Raw genomic sequence first — 14142 nt, 5'->3', positions numbered from 1 at the left:
GTATTGTAATAGTCCTGTAGAGCCAATAGATGGCAGCTACCCCTGGTGAGCACGGCATTACCTATAGGGGTGTCAAATCACTATGTTGTACACCTAAAACTAGTGTAACATTGTATGCCGACTCTACTTCCGTTAAAGCATAACACATAATCTAGAACTGCAATATCCAATACAGTACCCACTAGACACACGTGGCTATTTAATTTTAAAGTTAATTAAAATAAAATTTCCATTCCTCAGTGGCACTAGCCATATTTCCAGGGCTCTCGGTGCCATTTTGCTATTGGTTACAGCACTGAACAACACAGATTATAGAACATGTCCATCACTGCACAAAGTTCTATTGAACAGCACTGAATTCAGAATTTCCCAGTGCCGTTAGAATATATACGTTCTTCCACCAGGGAGGTACATCTATACAGTTGAAGCTACCCCCTTCAACCCTACGGGAACACTTGATGGGGACAGGACAACAAAGCTGGCAGGAGTGAGCTGCCTGGCAGCTGATGACATTCACTTGCCATTGACAATACCTTTGAGCACAGGGCCCCAGCAAGCTCACAGAGTACTGTGGATGGGTTTGACAGTTTCTCATGAATTATTGCATCTGAACCTTCAAATTCCAAATCTATCATTCCCCCAATGTTATTTTATAGTTTCTGTGTGTACATCATATATCCCTAATGCTGTTGATTGCAGGAGGGCTGGGAATCTCCCCTCACTTTCTTGCTCACTGTTAAGTCTGGTACTCATCCGAGACAATCTTTTTGACAAAAAGACCCAGTGTGGAGGGAGGGACTCCAAAATGTTGTTGCCACATATCAGTAGGAACAAATTCAGTCATAAATTCAGCCAGGAAACTTTATAAATAAAGTTCAACAAATAAGTTATGAGAACCTAAAAATAAATGAAGGAACCATAGGATACCTTAAATTCTCTACTATGTAACAGTAACTGCTTGGAAAAGTAGCTAAACCAATGAGTGCTACACGCCATTCTTTTATCAGTTAATGATGCTTCCGTCTTTTCTAATACTCTAACTTCTAGAAATTGTTTCTTGCAAAATTTTTGATAAACTGTATGAAAGATATATAATAATATCCAAAGTTTACTTGGGGGCTTTTCTCTAAAACTAAAACTATTTCAAACTGGAAAATGATTTGTAATGCTGACTACTTTTTAAAAAATTGGAAAATTTTAAATCTCTGGCGTGATGATATTAGCTATCTATGTTTAGCCAGTTATTCCAAACTTAAGAAGAAAGACATCTGCAGGGGAGATTTCAAGAAAAATTGAGCCAAAAACTTCTGCAAGGGAACCTGAGGCACAAACGAATCAATGAAAAAAGAGTGGGCCCCAAATTCTAATTAATTTTTTCGATTTAGAACCAAAAAGCTTTATGAAAGTATATGGGGGAATATTAGGGCAGGAATGATCTAGTTTTGTCTCTTCAGAACTTATTCATTAAAAAAAAAAAAACCCAAAACCCATCATGACCTCAATGTAGACTTGTACCCATGGCTTGCCTTTATTCGGGGAGTCATTGTTAATCCTTATTCAAGAGCTCTAATGTCTTCCCTCTGGTGTCCCACTCACTATAGATAGGTGGTTTGGCCCAGAAACGGACTGTACCTAACTACTGATTTTCTTTTCCTGTATATAATAGAGTTAATAAAGAAATACAAAGAAAAAAATTCATACAAAGGAATTTGTTCATCTTGGATGGCTCAGTTCCTTAACACCAGGATAATGGTGCTCTGTCTCAAGATGGGTAAGTCTTTGGAACAAAATAATTGAACATAACTTTTGCTCAAGAGAAATCTGGTAGAATATGTAGGGAGAGGATCGAAGACGATGAATCGCTATTAAATTCTCTGATGGTTCTCTCAGATACACAGAACATTCCTATTTGAAAGATTTTTTTGTGGGTAAATAATATACTGTGCTTACATACATATAATAATATACTAAGTAATATGCAGTATTACTATATGTGCATATATCTCTGTTATATCAAAAGAGAGAAGATATCTGTTATATCAAAATCAATCCAATTTTTGTAAGACAAGCACAAATCCACACCATTAAAAATAAATATAACTTTTGCAAAGGGAATAGATAACACCTTTCTAAACCAACTAATAATAAAACTCTCAGCTTACAACAAACTCTTCTGAACTCTAATATTAATCAGATTTCTTTCAGCCGCAGAGTATTATGATTAATAACCCGGCATGACTTGTTTCCTTGGCAAATATTTATTGATCACGCACTATGTGACTGTCAACAAACTGATGAATTAAACCTCCCTTTGTAATTCTGTTGTCAAAATTAATCATTTATTTGTTTAAGTCAGATGTTTTATGTTGATTTATATGACTTGTGTTTATGAATAAGTTAAAATTTGTTTTAAATTCACAAATCTTGCATTTTGCAAGAGAAATCCAGGCTCAGCCAAGACATTATCAAGGCAAAATATCTAATTTCAAGTAATAAATATTCATTCATTTAAAAATAATGCAGAAAAGAGACCCTAACTTAGGATGTTTCTAGTCAGTCTTTCTTGGTTAGGAAACATGCACACACACACACAGAAATTTATATTTTTACAAGAAATTTATAATTTCTTTTAAAAATCTTTATTTTCAAAATTAATTCTAACTTTTCATTGTTCCCTCTGTCTGAAATGTCCTTTCCACCTCATCTATGCTTCTCTTCCTCCTTTGGGCCTCAGGCCTCCTCAGCCAGGCCTCCAGGACAATTCCAATTCTGTTGCCTTTCTCTCCCTCTAATCGCAGACACCACCACTATACTGTTGGTCCCCATCATATCATTTCTCCCAATTAATAATTACGCAATGTCGGCTTGTTTTTGTGTAGTCTGTCTCCCCATGAGAAAGGCTCTGTGCCTATTTACCCACTAGTATCCACTTAGCGCCTACCACAGTGGTGGGCAGCCTGTGGTGCTCAACCTGAATGAATGAATCCGTCCCCCGCGGAGGATCCAACTTCTTCCTCTTTCATGATGCTTGCAGCCTAAGTGCTAGCAAGCAGTTTTGGCTACATATTCATAATTCACTGTGATTTGTGCACACTTTGAAGTCCACTCCTGTAGGCAGAAGGGCAGACTTCCTAAGACTCCGTCTGCACTCCCCTAGGGTTTTCGAGATAACGGACATGACTTTCATAAACTCAGCTCCTCGGTTATACCTATCACAAACCAAAGACCGGGTAAAGGGTCATTCCTGATTTAAAGAAAAGTTCTGCTTCGAAGGGGACCCTTTTCCAAAACAGACCCATTTTAGAAGTCCCTCTGTCTCCAGATCCACAAGGGTTATTCTCTCTTTTCCACGGAAGCGGCCTAAGAAAATACCGCCCTAGTCCTGCACAATAGTAACACTCTTGGACCCAGAGAGCATGGAAACTTCTTACCTGGAGTCCTTCCTGACTCTTGCTTTCTCGAAAGAAAATTCTGGGGGCTTATTGAGGTCATAGGTGCGGGTTGTTGGCTCAGCAGACACCCCGGCTTTTGCCCCCCTCCTGCTGTGGAGGGAGACCAGGCCCGAGGCCTTGCGGTGGACCTCAAGAGGCACTTTCTCTGGAGAGGCGGGCAGCGGGCTTCCTCCCTGCAGGTGCACCACATCCTGAAGCTTGTTGAGCTGCATGCACTTGCTCTGGAGTTCCTCCGTGAGCTCGGCAATGGCCACGGTCTGCTTGGACAGTTGTTCCCGCAGCTCCTTCAGGTGGTACTCCCGCTCCTGGATCTCGGCATCCTTCCTCCTCAGCTCTCTCTCCAGCTCTGTCACCTTGCTCCGCAGGGCATGGGTGCTGAGGTTCCCGGGGTGACCATCCGGATGCTTGGGATGTTTGGGTTTCACCGAACCATTTCCCATTTTGCTCAAGGACCTGGGAGGGCAGAGAACCGGGAGTTACCTAGTGGAGCTTCACCACCTCCCAGCCCCCGCCACCCCTCGTTCCAATCTGTTTCATAAATAGAAACATAGCGGTCATCACTATTTGATAAGCAATAAATTCCCCCTGCTTCCAGAGGGAAAGCTATTGACTGATTTCCTTTATCTTTCCATGAGTTGGCACTTGGTTTCATTGTCCCCTGTCCCTTTGATGGCACAGGTGTCACACCTAAGCATTTTGCATGAGTGGCCCAAGTTACCTGCTGTTCTCTCCAGTCAGTCTCCCTGGACAGCTGTCAAAAGCATCACAACAAAACTGCAAACTGGATGTCAGCAGGGCCAAGATGCCACACAAGCGAGCAGCTACAGAAGCCGAGGCTGGGTCATGTCACCACTCTCTCAGCTCCCTGTGCAGTTACAGCAAGAAACTATCCCCTGATTTAGAAAACAGCACGTCTGCATTCCTCCTCCGGACGACACTGAACGTTGCTATTGCCTTATTAACACTTTCCTCCTGCTGCGTGTACCTACTAGGTTTTGTATTTCTGATGGTGCTCACTGTTAAAAAGTTCTGGGTGGCAGTTCCTAGAAAGTAAACTGGAGGTATGGGGATTCTCTGACATCTTTACTTCATATCCTAAAGCCAAGGTTGTCGGAAAATGATGATATATGGTGCAAGGCTCCACTCTTTTCCTATTAAGAATATGCTCAACGTAGGCCCCAAAGTAAGTCCCTAATCCAGCAGATCTCAGGCTATGATACAGAAATCGGGATTATCAGGGTGGTTTTAATTGATTCAGAATGGTTTCTTGTTGTTGCTCAAAGCTATGTGTTATTTTAACATTCCTTATAAATACAAATAATTGGCCCCACAAAGTTGTGATTTTGTTGATGTTATTGCTTAACTAGAAGATAAATTAGGTATTCAGGTATACTGAATGAATTCAATTAAAATTTTTCAAAAATCACCTGCAGATAATAAGCACACATGAACAAAACCACAAAGGAAAACTTGAAAGGGTGAGTTTGGAAAATACTGCTTTAATTCCTGTAAGGTTTAAGTCTTCTTAGGCTACCTCTTTAAACTTCATACTTCCGCCTGTGTACTTTTTGACAGCCATAACTCAAGAAGCATTATAACACTTGTAAACTAAGTTTAAATTCTCTCTCATTATGTAATACCAAAGAGCTAGATGACACTTTATAGTTACATAAGCCACACACACGTGCCCCTCTCTCCCTCCAAATTTCAAACTCAAAGAAAAATGAAATGCTCAGACTGATTTCGCTAGCCTCCCCTCAGAATAATCATGACCTCTACAGCAATAAAGACATAGATGGAAAGATGTAAAACAGCCTCTAAGTCTCAAGCAGATGCAACAAAATAGCCGATGCACATCGCCTAAGATGGACAGCACAAACCGAAAATACATGGACTTGTAGAAGTAATCTTGCTATACCCAGATATTCCTCATAGAATTCAGGTTCAAAGTAGTCAGTAATAAACATTAGCCTCCGGAGAACTGCCATGCCATGTTGCAGAGATGTGGCAGGTTTAACCTTTAAGTTTCTCTTGACTGGCCAGCATTTACTATTCTTATATATTAAGAATATATAAAAAGGTTGAGGAGACTAGAATTCAAAGAAGTGGCCCTGGACACCCTTGTATCCAAATAAGCAATTCAGAAGATGTCAGACTGGGGGGAGGGGAGCGCCTGGGTGCCTCAGTTGTTAAGCATCCGCCTTTGGCTCAGGTCATGATCCCAGGGTCCTGGGATTGAGCCCGGCATCTGGCTCCCTGCTCAGCGGGAGGCCTGCTTCTCCCTCTCCCACTCCCCCTGCTTGTGTTCCCTCTCTTGCTGTGTCTGTCTCTGTCAAATAAATAAAATCTTAAAAAAAAAAGAAAGAAGAAGAAGACGTCAGTCTGGGACCTAGGAATAAACTTGAATGCATTCTGCATCTCAGGCATGAGATGGGGGCTCCCAGAGGTATCTGAAATTAATGTGTGCACAAGTTTTTAACATCCAGCAGTGGGCCATCTCCTAGACATAATTTTGGGTCCATGGACAAGCATTCCCAACCAAAGCAGGAGGGAAGAAGGGGTGTGGGAGGAGGAAAAGGGTTGCCTTAAAAAGAAAAGTAAACATAAAAACTTTTAAACGTAACATTAAACTAATTCATTCTTTATTCATAGAACAATTGTTTACTAAGACCTAACTCAGTGTCGTGTACTAGATCAGGGGCATAGCTCCATGAATTTGCAATCACATTGGACAGAGAAAACAGTTCCAGCATTCTAAATATGAAAAGCCTTAGAATCACTTTTGCTCTATGTATGGTATTCAAAATATCCTGCTCCAATCCAATAATTTCACAAACTTGAAACATAATTAGGCAGGTGTTAAATTCTCCCAAAACACCAACTCTTCTCTGGTTTTAATGAAGACAGCTTAGAAGCTGTGTAACTCTTTCAAGCTATTTAGAATTCTAAAGACGGGTGAAATTAACTCATCTTTCAAGTAACTAATTTAAGATATGTAAGTAAGTTACTGAATGGCTCAATACTAAGTCTGATTTCTTAGTTTGTTCACTCATGTAAATTTTGTTGTCCCTCAAGCCAAGGCTTCAAGTGCTTGGCTTCACCAAACCTAATTAGATTCACTCTGTTTCCTATATTAGTCACTAAGATAGATAAGCTATTTCTCAAAAATGTATTGTTAGCCATAAGGAGAATATATTGTTAGCAACACAGGATGTTGCCCATCGATCTAGCAACTACAGGTTATTAGAGTCATTCTTAGAATCAGAGGGCAAGACATGATGTAATAAGAAATGAGCTTGGAGACGAAGATCAGAATTTCATATGAGCAATGGAGTCAGGCCAGCCAGGGTAGGAAGACAACCTGCCCTTTCCTGGCTGTGTGACCTTCTACAAATGACTTAGAATCCTGTTTTTCAATCTAGGAAACGGGTGTAATTATATCCAGCTCATGGGGTTATTATGAAGACTATGGTTATAAGGTATCCTGTACAATGTTTGACACACAGCAGGCACCAAGTAGCTCTTAGAGCGTGTGGCTGGGGACGGGCACTGAGTGTCCCCGAAGAGATCATTGCTAGGTGGGGCAAAGCCTAGCATGTTGGATGTCTTCCAGACAAGAGGTCTCTAAAGATGCCAGTTATTCCCGGGGGTGCAGGGAACCTTCCTCTCCTGGCTTATCTCTTCCATTTAGAAAAGAAATGATTGTGGAACAGCCTGGGCAACCTTCCCTGATAAGAGAAGCTCCACCTAAAATGGAGACCAGAAACCTTCATAAATGACCTAGCCGGGTTCCAGGACTGCAAGGACTCCACAAGCTTTGTAATTCCCTCACACTGCCTCTACCTGTTTTCATATATTGCAGTGTAAGCCTTCAACCAAAGGGGCCGGCCTAAATATCTTGGAAGATAATAAAAAAGAACATGGCTCGCTGTGAAGGCAGTATTCTTCTGTCTTCCGAAACAGGCAAGAGGAATAGAAAGAGTTGTGGCATTGAGCAAGAAGAGAGGAAAACTACATGCAATTTTAAATTATTATTACATTAATTTGATCACCACTTAGAAGACATCATATACAAGAAGTAACTAGAAAAGACACAAGAGAAGCAAAACTGACTGTGAAGGCTCTAACAGGTGGGTTAACACCTGGCAGCCAACGTGGGAGGAGTTAGGCTTTGTTGTCTGTTTTTCCTGCAGCCCTAAAGTAGTTTGAAACCAAAATCTTGGCTCTGATCTAGATAACATCTATTCTCTCTCTCCCCATCTGGAGTCTGATATAAATACATTTATCTGTAAATATGGGAGATGGTATAGTTCTGGCTAAGGTGACAGAGCCAGAGTCTCAATCTGAGCACTTTCACTTAGTATGCACCTGCCCTTGGGCGTGATTTTGGGCTTGAGGGTCAATAATAGAGTAGAGTGACAGACCCACAGATAAAGCCATGGGCAGATAAAATCACTATGCATCTCATGTAGAGTTGTTAGAGGGTCAAATGAGATAAGCCATATTAAACATTATTATTATTATTACAGTTACCATTATTTACCCAAAAAATAACCCACCTTAGTAGAAAAACTTATTGATTAAAAAATATGTACTAAACGAACACAATACTACAGGAGAACAAATTCAGTGGTGATACAACCAGACTTTGAGACTTACTATAAAAAAAAGACTTAATATAAAGCTGCAATGACAGCAACAGTGTGGTATTAGTGAAAGAAGAGACAAACAGATCAATGGTACATAATAGAGCTAAGAAATAGACCAACACAAATATAGTTAACTGACCTTTGACAAAAGAACAAAAGCAGTTCAATGGGGAAAGGATAGTTGTTGTGTTTTTTTTTAACAAACTGGACACACGCACACACACATTAATCTAGATACAGATCTTACATCTTTCATAAAAATTATCCTCAAATGTATCAAAGACCTGAACGTCAACACAAAACTATAAAATGGCTAGTAGACAATAGAGGCAAAAATCTAAGTGATCTTGGGTTTGGTGATGACTTTTTAGATAAAACACCAAAAGCACAATCCACGACAGGAAAAAAGTTGATACGGTGGACTTCATTAATATTTAAAACACCTGCTCTACAAAGACACTGTTGAGGGACTGCAACGACAAGCCACTGACTGGGAGAAAGCATTTGCAAAGCGCTATCTAATAAAGGACTAGTATCCAAAATATACAAAGAACTCCTAACACTCAACAATAGGAAAACAAACAACCCAGTTGAAAAACGGGCAAAAATATAAACAGATACCTCACCACAGAAGATACACATGTGGAAAATAAGGATACGAAAAGATTATATGTCATTAGAGAATCTCAAATTAAATCAATAGTGAGATACCACCATACACCTATCAGAATGACCAAAACCCAAGCACTGACAACACCAAGTGCTGGAAAGGATGTGCAGCAGCAAGAATTCTCGTTCATTGCTGATGGGAGTGTGAAATGATGCAGCCACTTTGGAAGACCATTTGGGAGTTGCTTGTAAAGCTACGTAATTCAACTGATATGAACATGCATGTCCACACCAAAACCTCCACATGCATATTTGCAGTAGCTTTATTCATCACTGCCACAACCTGGAAGCAATCAGGATGTCCTTCAACAGACAAACAGATAAACAAATTGTGATAAAACTAGACGATGAAATATTATTCAGGGTTGAAAAGTAATAACGATCAAGTCATGAAAAGACATGGAGGAATTTTAAATACATATTGCTAAGTGAAAGAAGTCAATCTGGAAAATCTACACGCTGCATGATTCCAACTATATGACATGCTGGAAAAGACAAAACGTAGAAACATTAAAAAGATCAATGGTTACAGGGACTTGGGGAGAGGAAGAGAGGAATGAATAGGAGGAGCACAGAGGAATTTTAGGGCAGTGAAACTGCTGTGTGATGCTGTAATGGTGGATACACGTCTTATACATTTGTCCAAACCCACAGAACGTACAACACAAAGAATGAACCCTATTGTAAACTAGGTACTTTGGTTAATAATCATGTATCAATCCTGGTTCATCAGTTATAACAAATGTACCACACTGATGCAAGATATGAAGAATAGGGGATGTAAGGGGTAACGCAGGGAAGCATATGGAAACTCTCTGTAATTTTTGTCTGAATTTTCTATAAACCCAAAATTGCCCCAAAAACTTAAGTCCATTAATTTAAAAAAACAAAACAAAACAAAAAACCCCCACACATTAAGGAGTGAATGTGAAAAAGCTGACAGCATATCCAGGAAACAGGCTGAAATGCATGATGGGAGAAAGAGCGTGATGAGCGATGAAAAGTGTAGTGCAGGAAGTAAGATGTTGAAGAGCTTCATATGCCATGTTATGGCATCTGCATTCTAGTGCAGGTCAAGTTTTTTCAAGTTATATGGTCAGATTTGTCCTTGAGAAAAAATAATTTTCTTGGCCATAATTATGGCATGAAGTCAAAAGAGCTTAGAGGGAGAGAAACAACGTAAGAGGTTATGGCACCAATCCAAGGAAAAGGTGATGAGGACAGGGTAAGGCCAAAGTCCCAGAACCATTCTCATGTCTTGAACTTCTTGAACTCAAGATAACTCTGCTTACACGGACCAGCTCCAGATAGCCAGAAGAGAAAACCACGATCATCAGGAATTTGGTCAAAGCTATGGCTATAAGTAACTCTGCAATTTCCTTCCCCTTAATAAACCACGAAAAGTAGAATCAATTCTTTTCTTTTTTTTTTTTTTATGATAGGGGTAGTTTACCCTGAAATCAAAAGAGTGAATGACACAGGTTTTTATAAATAATCTTCTAAGTCTATACGAAACTGATGCTTTTGGTGCTATCCTTAATTTGTTTCACCAAAGTTCTTTTATAAAATAATTAACCATCACTAAATATATAAATCCCTGCTTCTTCTTCCTGAAGGAAAGCCCACAGAGCTACCATTGTGAGAACAGCCCAGGTCCCTATTGATGCCACAATTAAACGCATCTACCCATCTTGTGACTGATGACCTGGGGCTCAGTTTTGAATCTACTGCATGTTTTCTCTACCCACAGCATATTAGTTTGGAGAGGAATCTTCTTTCATCAGGCAGTCATATGAGCTTCAGTTTCAGCTACTCCAGAGGTTGACTATCTCTTTGAAGTGCGTCTCCACCCAACAGAATGTTCATAGTGAATTTTACAAATGACACATATCCTATATTTTCACTGTCAAATATGGCAGCATTCCATTCAGCTATTTTTAGGTGTCAGAGTATCAGATAGACAGGCCAAGACAGTGAAATGTAATTTTATAGGTGTAGGTCAGGAGATTATAGCTGATGGAATTTGAGTGGTGATAAGAAGAAAGAGAACAAAGATTTGGAAATTTCCATTATGGCAACTGGGTAAGAGGTGATGTCATTAACCAAAAGGAGGAGCAGATTGAAGGGATGAGACAGTGAGTTTAATTTTGGACATGCTCAGTATGAAGGACCTGTGGAAACTAATATGGAGGAGCTCAGTGGGAAGTAAGACATGAGGGACTTGAAAATCAGGAGCAGGGAGATGAAAATATGTCTTTGATTGCCTAGGTGGGGGCTGAAGCTGAAGTAGTGGATGGAAGTGCCCAGGAGTCTGGCAATGAGGAGAGGAAAAGTGTCTAGGCCTATGTGACACTTGAAAGAAAAACCAGAGATACAGTTAGAAGAAGCTATTGCTTTGGTAAAAGTGAGAGAGGGTATGAATGGGTTTGTAGTAAAAAATGAGAGTGGTGGGAGGAATTCTTTAGGGGCTAAATCCCTCAATGTGGTGAGTAAATGGGTGTACACGGGGGAAGTAAAAAAAAAAAAAAAAAGAAAATGATTCCAATATTTTGATCTTAGAAGGCTTGGAGGAAGGTAGTAATATTAACTCATTCAGTCATTCGAAAATGAAGAGAGCACCATCTCTGGGCTGGGTACTGTGACCCTGACTAAAGTCAGGGGAATGAGTGTGTTTTATGGAGACGGTAATGAAGCCAAATTTATCTGTGTTGAGTATGAGGTGCCTGAGTGTCATCAAGGTAGAAATATCTAGCAGACAGTAGCCAAAAAGAAAGGTCAAGGCAAGAGATGACTTTGCAGAGGGAAGAATTTGAAGTCCCATTAGTAGATGAGATCACTCAGAGAAAAGTAAGGAATGCCTCAGTCATTAAACATGTACATCCAGATAATACCTATTGATCTTACTTATAGAAGAGGAGGAGGAGGAGAAGCAAATCACAAAGATGGGGAAGGAATAGTTGTACAAATAAGAGATCTAGGAAACGTATCATAGAGACCAGGAAGATAAGATTTTCAAGAAGTGAGCAGGCCGCTGTTCACATCCCACAGATACATCAAAGCAAATTGAATTGGGGGGAAAAGCATGGAATTTAGCCTTTCACACAAGACTTGGGATAGAAATCTGTTTAAAAAGGACGGTGGGAAGAGCTGATGTTGGGAGTAGGGACTTCGAGATGGTATCTTGGTTCATGAAATGGATTTTTAGAACAGTGGAAAGCTGAGAGTATTTGTAAGCCCAAAATAAGGAACCAGCGAAGACAAAGAAAATGAAAACATAGGAGAAGAGGGAATAATTAATGGGAAAATGGCCTAGAGGAAGCAAGACAATATGGGATCAAAAGATTTAGGCAACATCCAAGCAGCATATGCCTTCACTGTGCTGTGAATTAGCCTCCCTTCTAAGGATTCCAGAGGACTATAGTTAAGTATTTCACATGGAACAGAGAGATCTCTGTGCACCATCATTTTATGCCATTTATTCTCAGTTACACAGTGTCTCAGTACAGAGAGAACGGCCTCTAATTCTCCAAAGAGAATTCTCCACCATATTAGCTCATACTCTTCCCGTGAACTAAAAGGAGTGCTGCCAACAGATACAGTATGCTCTGTGGGATGATCTCCTCGTCCAGGAGTTACACAGAACCTTGCAAAGAAAAGAGACAATAATTTCTAAAGAACGGGGGAAGGGGTGTTGTGTGTTGCTCCTTCCTTTATTGAAAAAAAGCCCCTAGGAACTTCCGGAACAAGGTGAAGATCAGGACAGGAAGGCTACTATCAGACCTTTCTACCTGTTAGTCCTGCCTGAGTTGTCTCTTTCTCTTCTTATCTCTGGCCTCAACTGCCATGCATTCGCACCCTAGTTCTTCTCAAATTCGAACCCATTGCTTTCTCTCATCCCCCTAAGCGGATGATTTATTGTTTTTGTTTGCTTGCTCTTGTTTCTTCATCACTAGGAAAGACAGAGCAAGCAACGTGAACGCGTCTCACCGTGCGGGGAGTGCCAGAGAACACCCACACAAGTTTACAAGGACTCATGAAGTCCTCGCGCGAGTACTCGTCTCCTAGCAGCTCCCCAGGGCTGGCCGAAGCCCGGAGCGCACGCCCTGATAGCACCGCCAAGCCCCCAGCCCGAGCGACAGTCTCCAAGGCTGCTCTGCTCGGGGCTCAAGGAGTGACAGCCCTGAGGAATCCCCACTGGGGCCAAGCTCTCCCCTCCGCCCCTAGCCAAGCTTCTTAAAATCAAGTAGCCTTCCCTTGCCCACGAAAGGCTGCCACACCAAGCGAACGCAACCCGTGCACACGTCCACACACAGCACATGCACGAGACCGGCGGGGTGTGGAACGGAGGCGCACAGCGCGCAGTGCACGCACAGCAAGCACACGCGCGCACCCCGACCCCTTCCCTCCCGGCGCTCCCCCGGCGCCCCAGCCTTCCGCCCGCGAACCTCACCAGAGAGCCCGGTAACTTTCCAGGTGCACCGCTTGTCACCTTGGCGCCGCCGCCCCTGCGTCTCCGCGTCCTCTCCCGCACCGCCCTCCCCAGCCGCCTGCGGCGCCCGAGCCGAGCACAGGGCAGCTCAGCGAGCCCGGCCGTGCGCAGGGCGCGCAGCGCGGGCCCCGGGCTGCCAGCGCCGCTGCTCGAGCTACGTGGGATCCGGGGGCGCGGGCGAGCGCGCTGCGGGCAGGAGCTGCGGCGGCTTGGGTGCTGCCGCCTGGCTCCTCCGCGGGGGCCGGTACAGAGCAGACACGCAAGGAGGGAGGGAGGGAGGGAAAGAGGGAGGAGAGGCGGAGAAGGAGGGGGGAGGGTCAGCGGGGCTACTGCGTGGAAGAGCAGGGAGCCGGCTTCCCAAAAGGTGGGGTCACCGCGCGCGCACCCACCCCGGCCGAACCTTTACTCCTGAGACAAGCTATCTATCAGAGATAGCCGCAGTCTGCACTTTATACCCCATACCCTACAGAGTGAGGCAACTTAAGTAGGGAGATAACATCGTGGTTGTAAAGCATTTTTTATGTTGTTGTTATTATTTCTATTTCAAGTGTGTGGGGCGAGGAGAGAAGAAAGTGGAAAGTTCAGGGACATGTTCATCTTTTCCTTCCCCTCCCTCTTCCCCCACCCCTGCAGTCTGTTTTCCCTGCAAGCTCTCTGCCACCTTGCCTTCCCTCCCAGAGTGCAAACAGGGGCACGCATCCTGGACGTGCTCTCCTTGGTCACACTGATGCCCTTCTAGAAGACGTGACCCCGGAGGAGCTTGGAGACCCGCTTGTTCCGGACTCTGGAACCATAACTTGCATCTAGTTTGCCAGTTCACATGATGCCCAGGGCAGTGGTTTGAACCGAGTTTTAAGGGAGAGAGATTATACCTTCGGAATCT

General features: G+C 42.4%; 1 protein-coding gene across 1 annotated transcript in view; it reads right to left on the bottom strand.

Annotated features, from left to right (window-relative positions):
- PRKG2 (protein kinase cGMP-dependent 2) overlaps positions 1 to 13499 on the bottom strand; it is a 96019-nt gene extending 82520 nt beyond the window's left edge. The window contains exons 1-2 of the mRNA XM_002912477.4: positions 13221 to 13499; positions 3432 to 3905 (exon numbers count right to left, since the gene is read on the bottom strand). Coding sequence (XP_002912523.1) covers positions 3432 to 3892 — 461 coding nt within the window. The 5' untranslated portion in view covers positions 3893 to 3905; positions 13221 to 13499. The remainder of the gene's footprint in view (positions 1 to 3431; positions 3906 to 13220) is intronic.
- Between the last annotated feature and the right edge of the window lie 643 nt (positions 13500 to 14142).

This window comes from Ailuropoda melanoleuca, chromosome 11 (assembly GCF_002007445.2).
Source record: "Ailuropoda melanoleuca isolate Jingjing chromosome 11, ASM200744v2, whole genome shotgun sequence".
Lineage (NCBI taxonomy): Eukaryota > Metazoa > Chordata > Mammalia > Carnivora > Ursidae > Ailuropoda > Ailuropoda melanoleuca.
The sequence above is the reverse complement of the archived record's forward strand: the minus strand, read 5'-3'. Positions and strand labels throughout refer to the sequence as shown.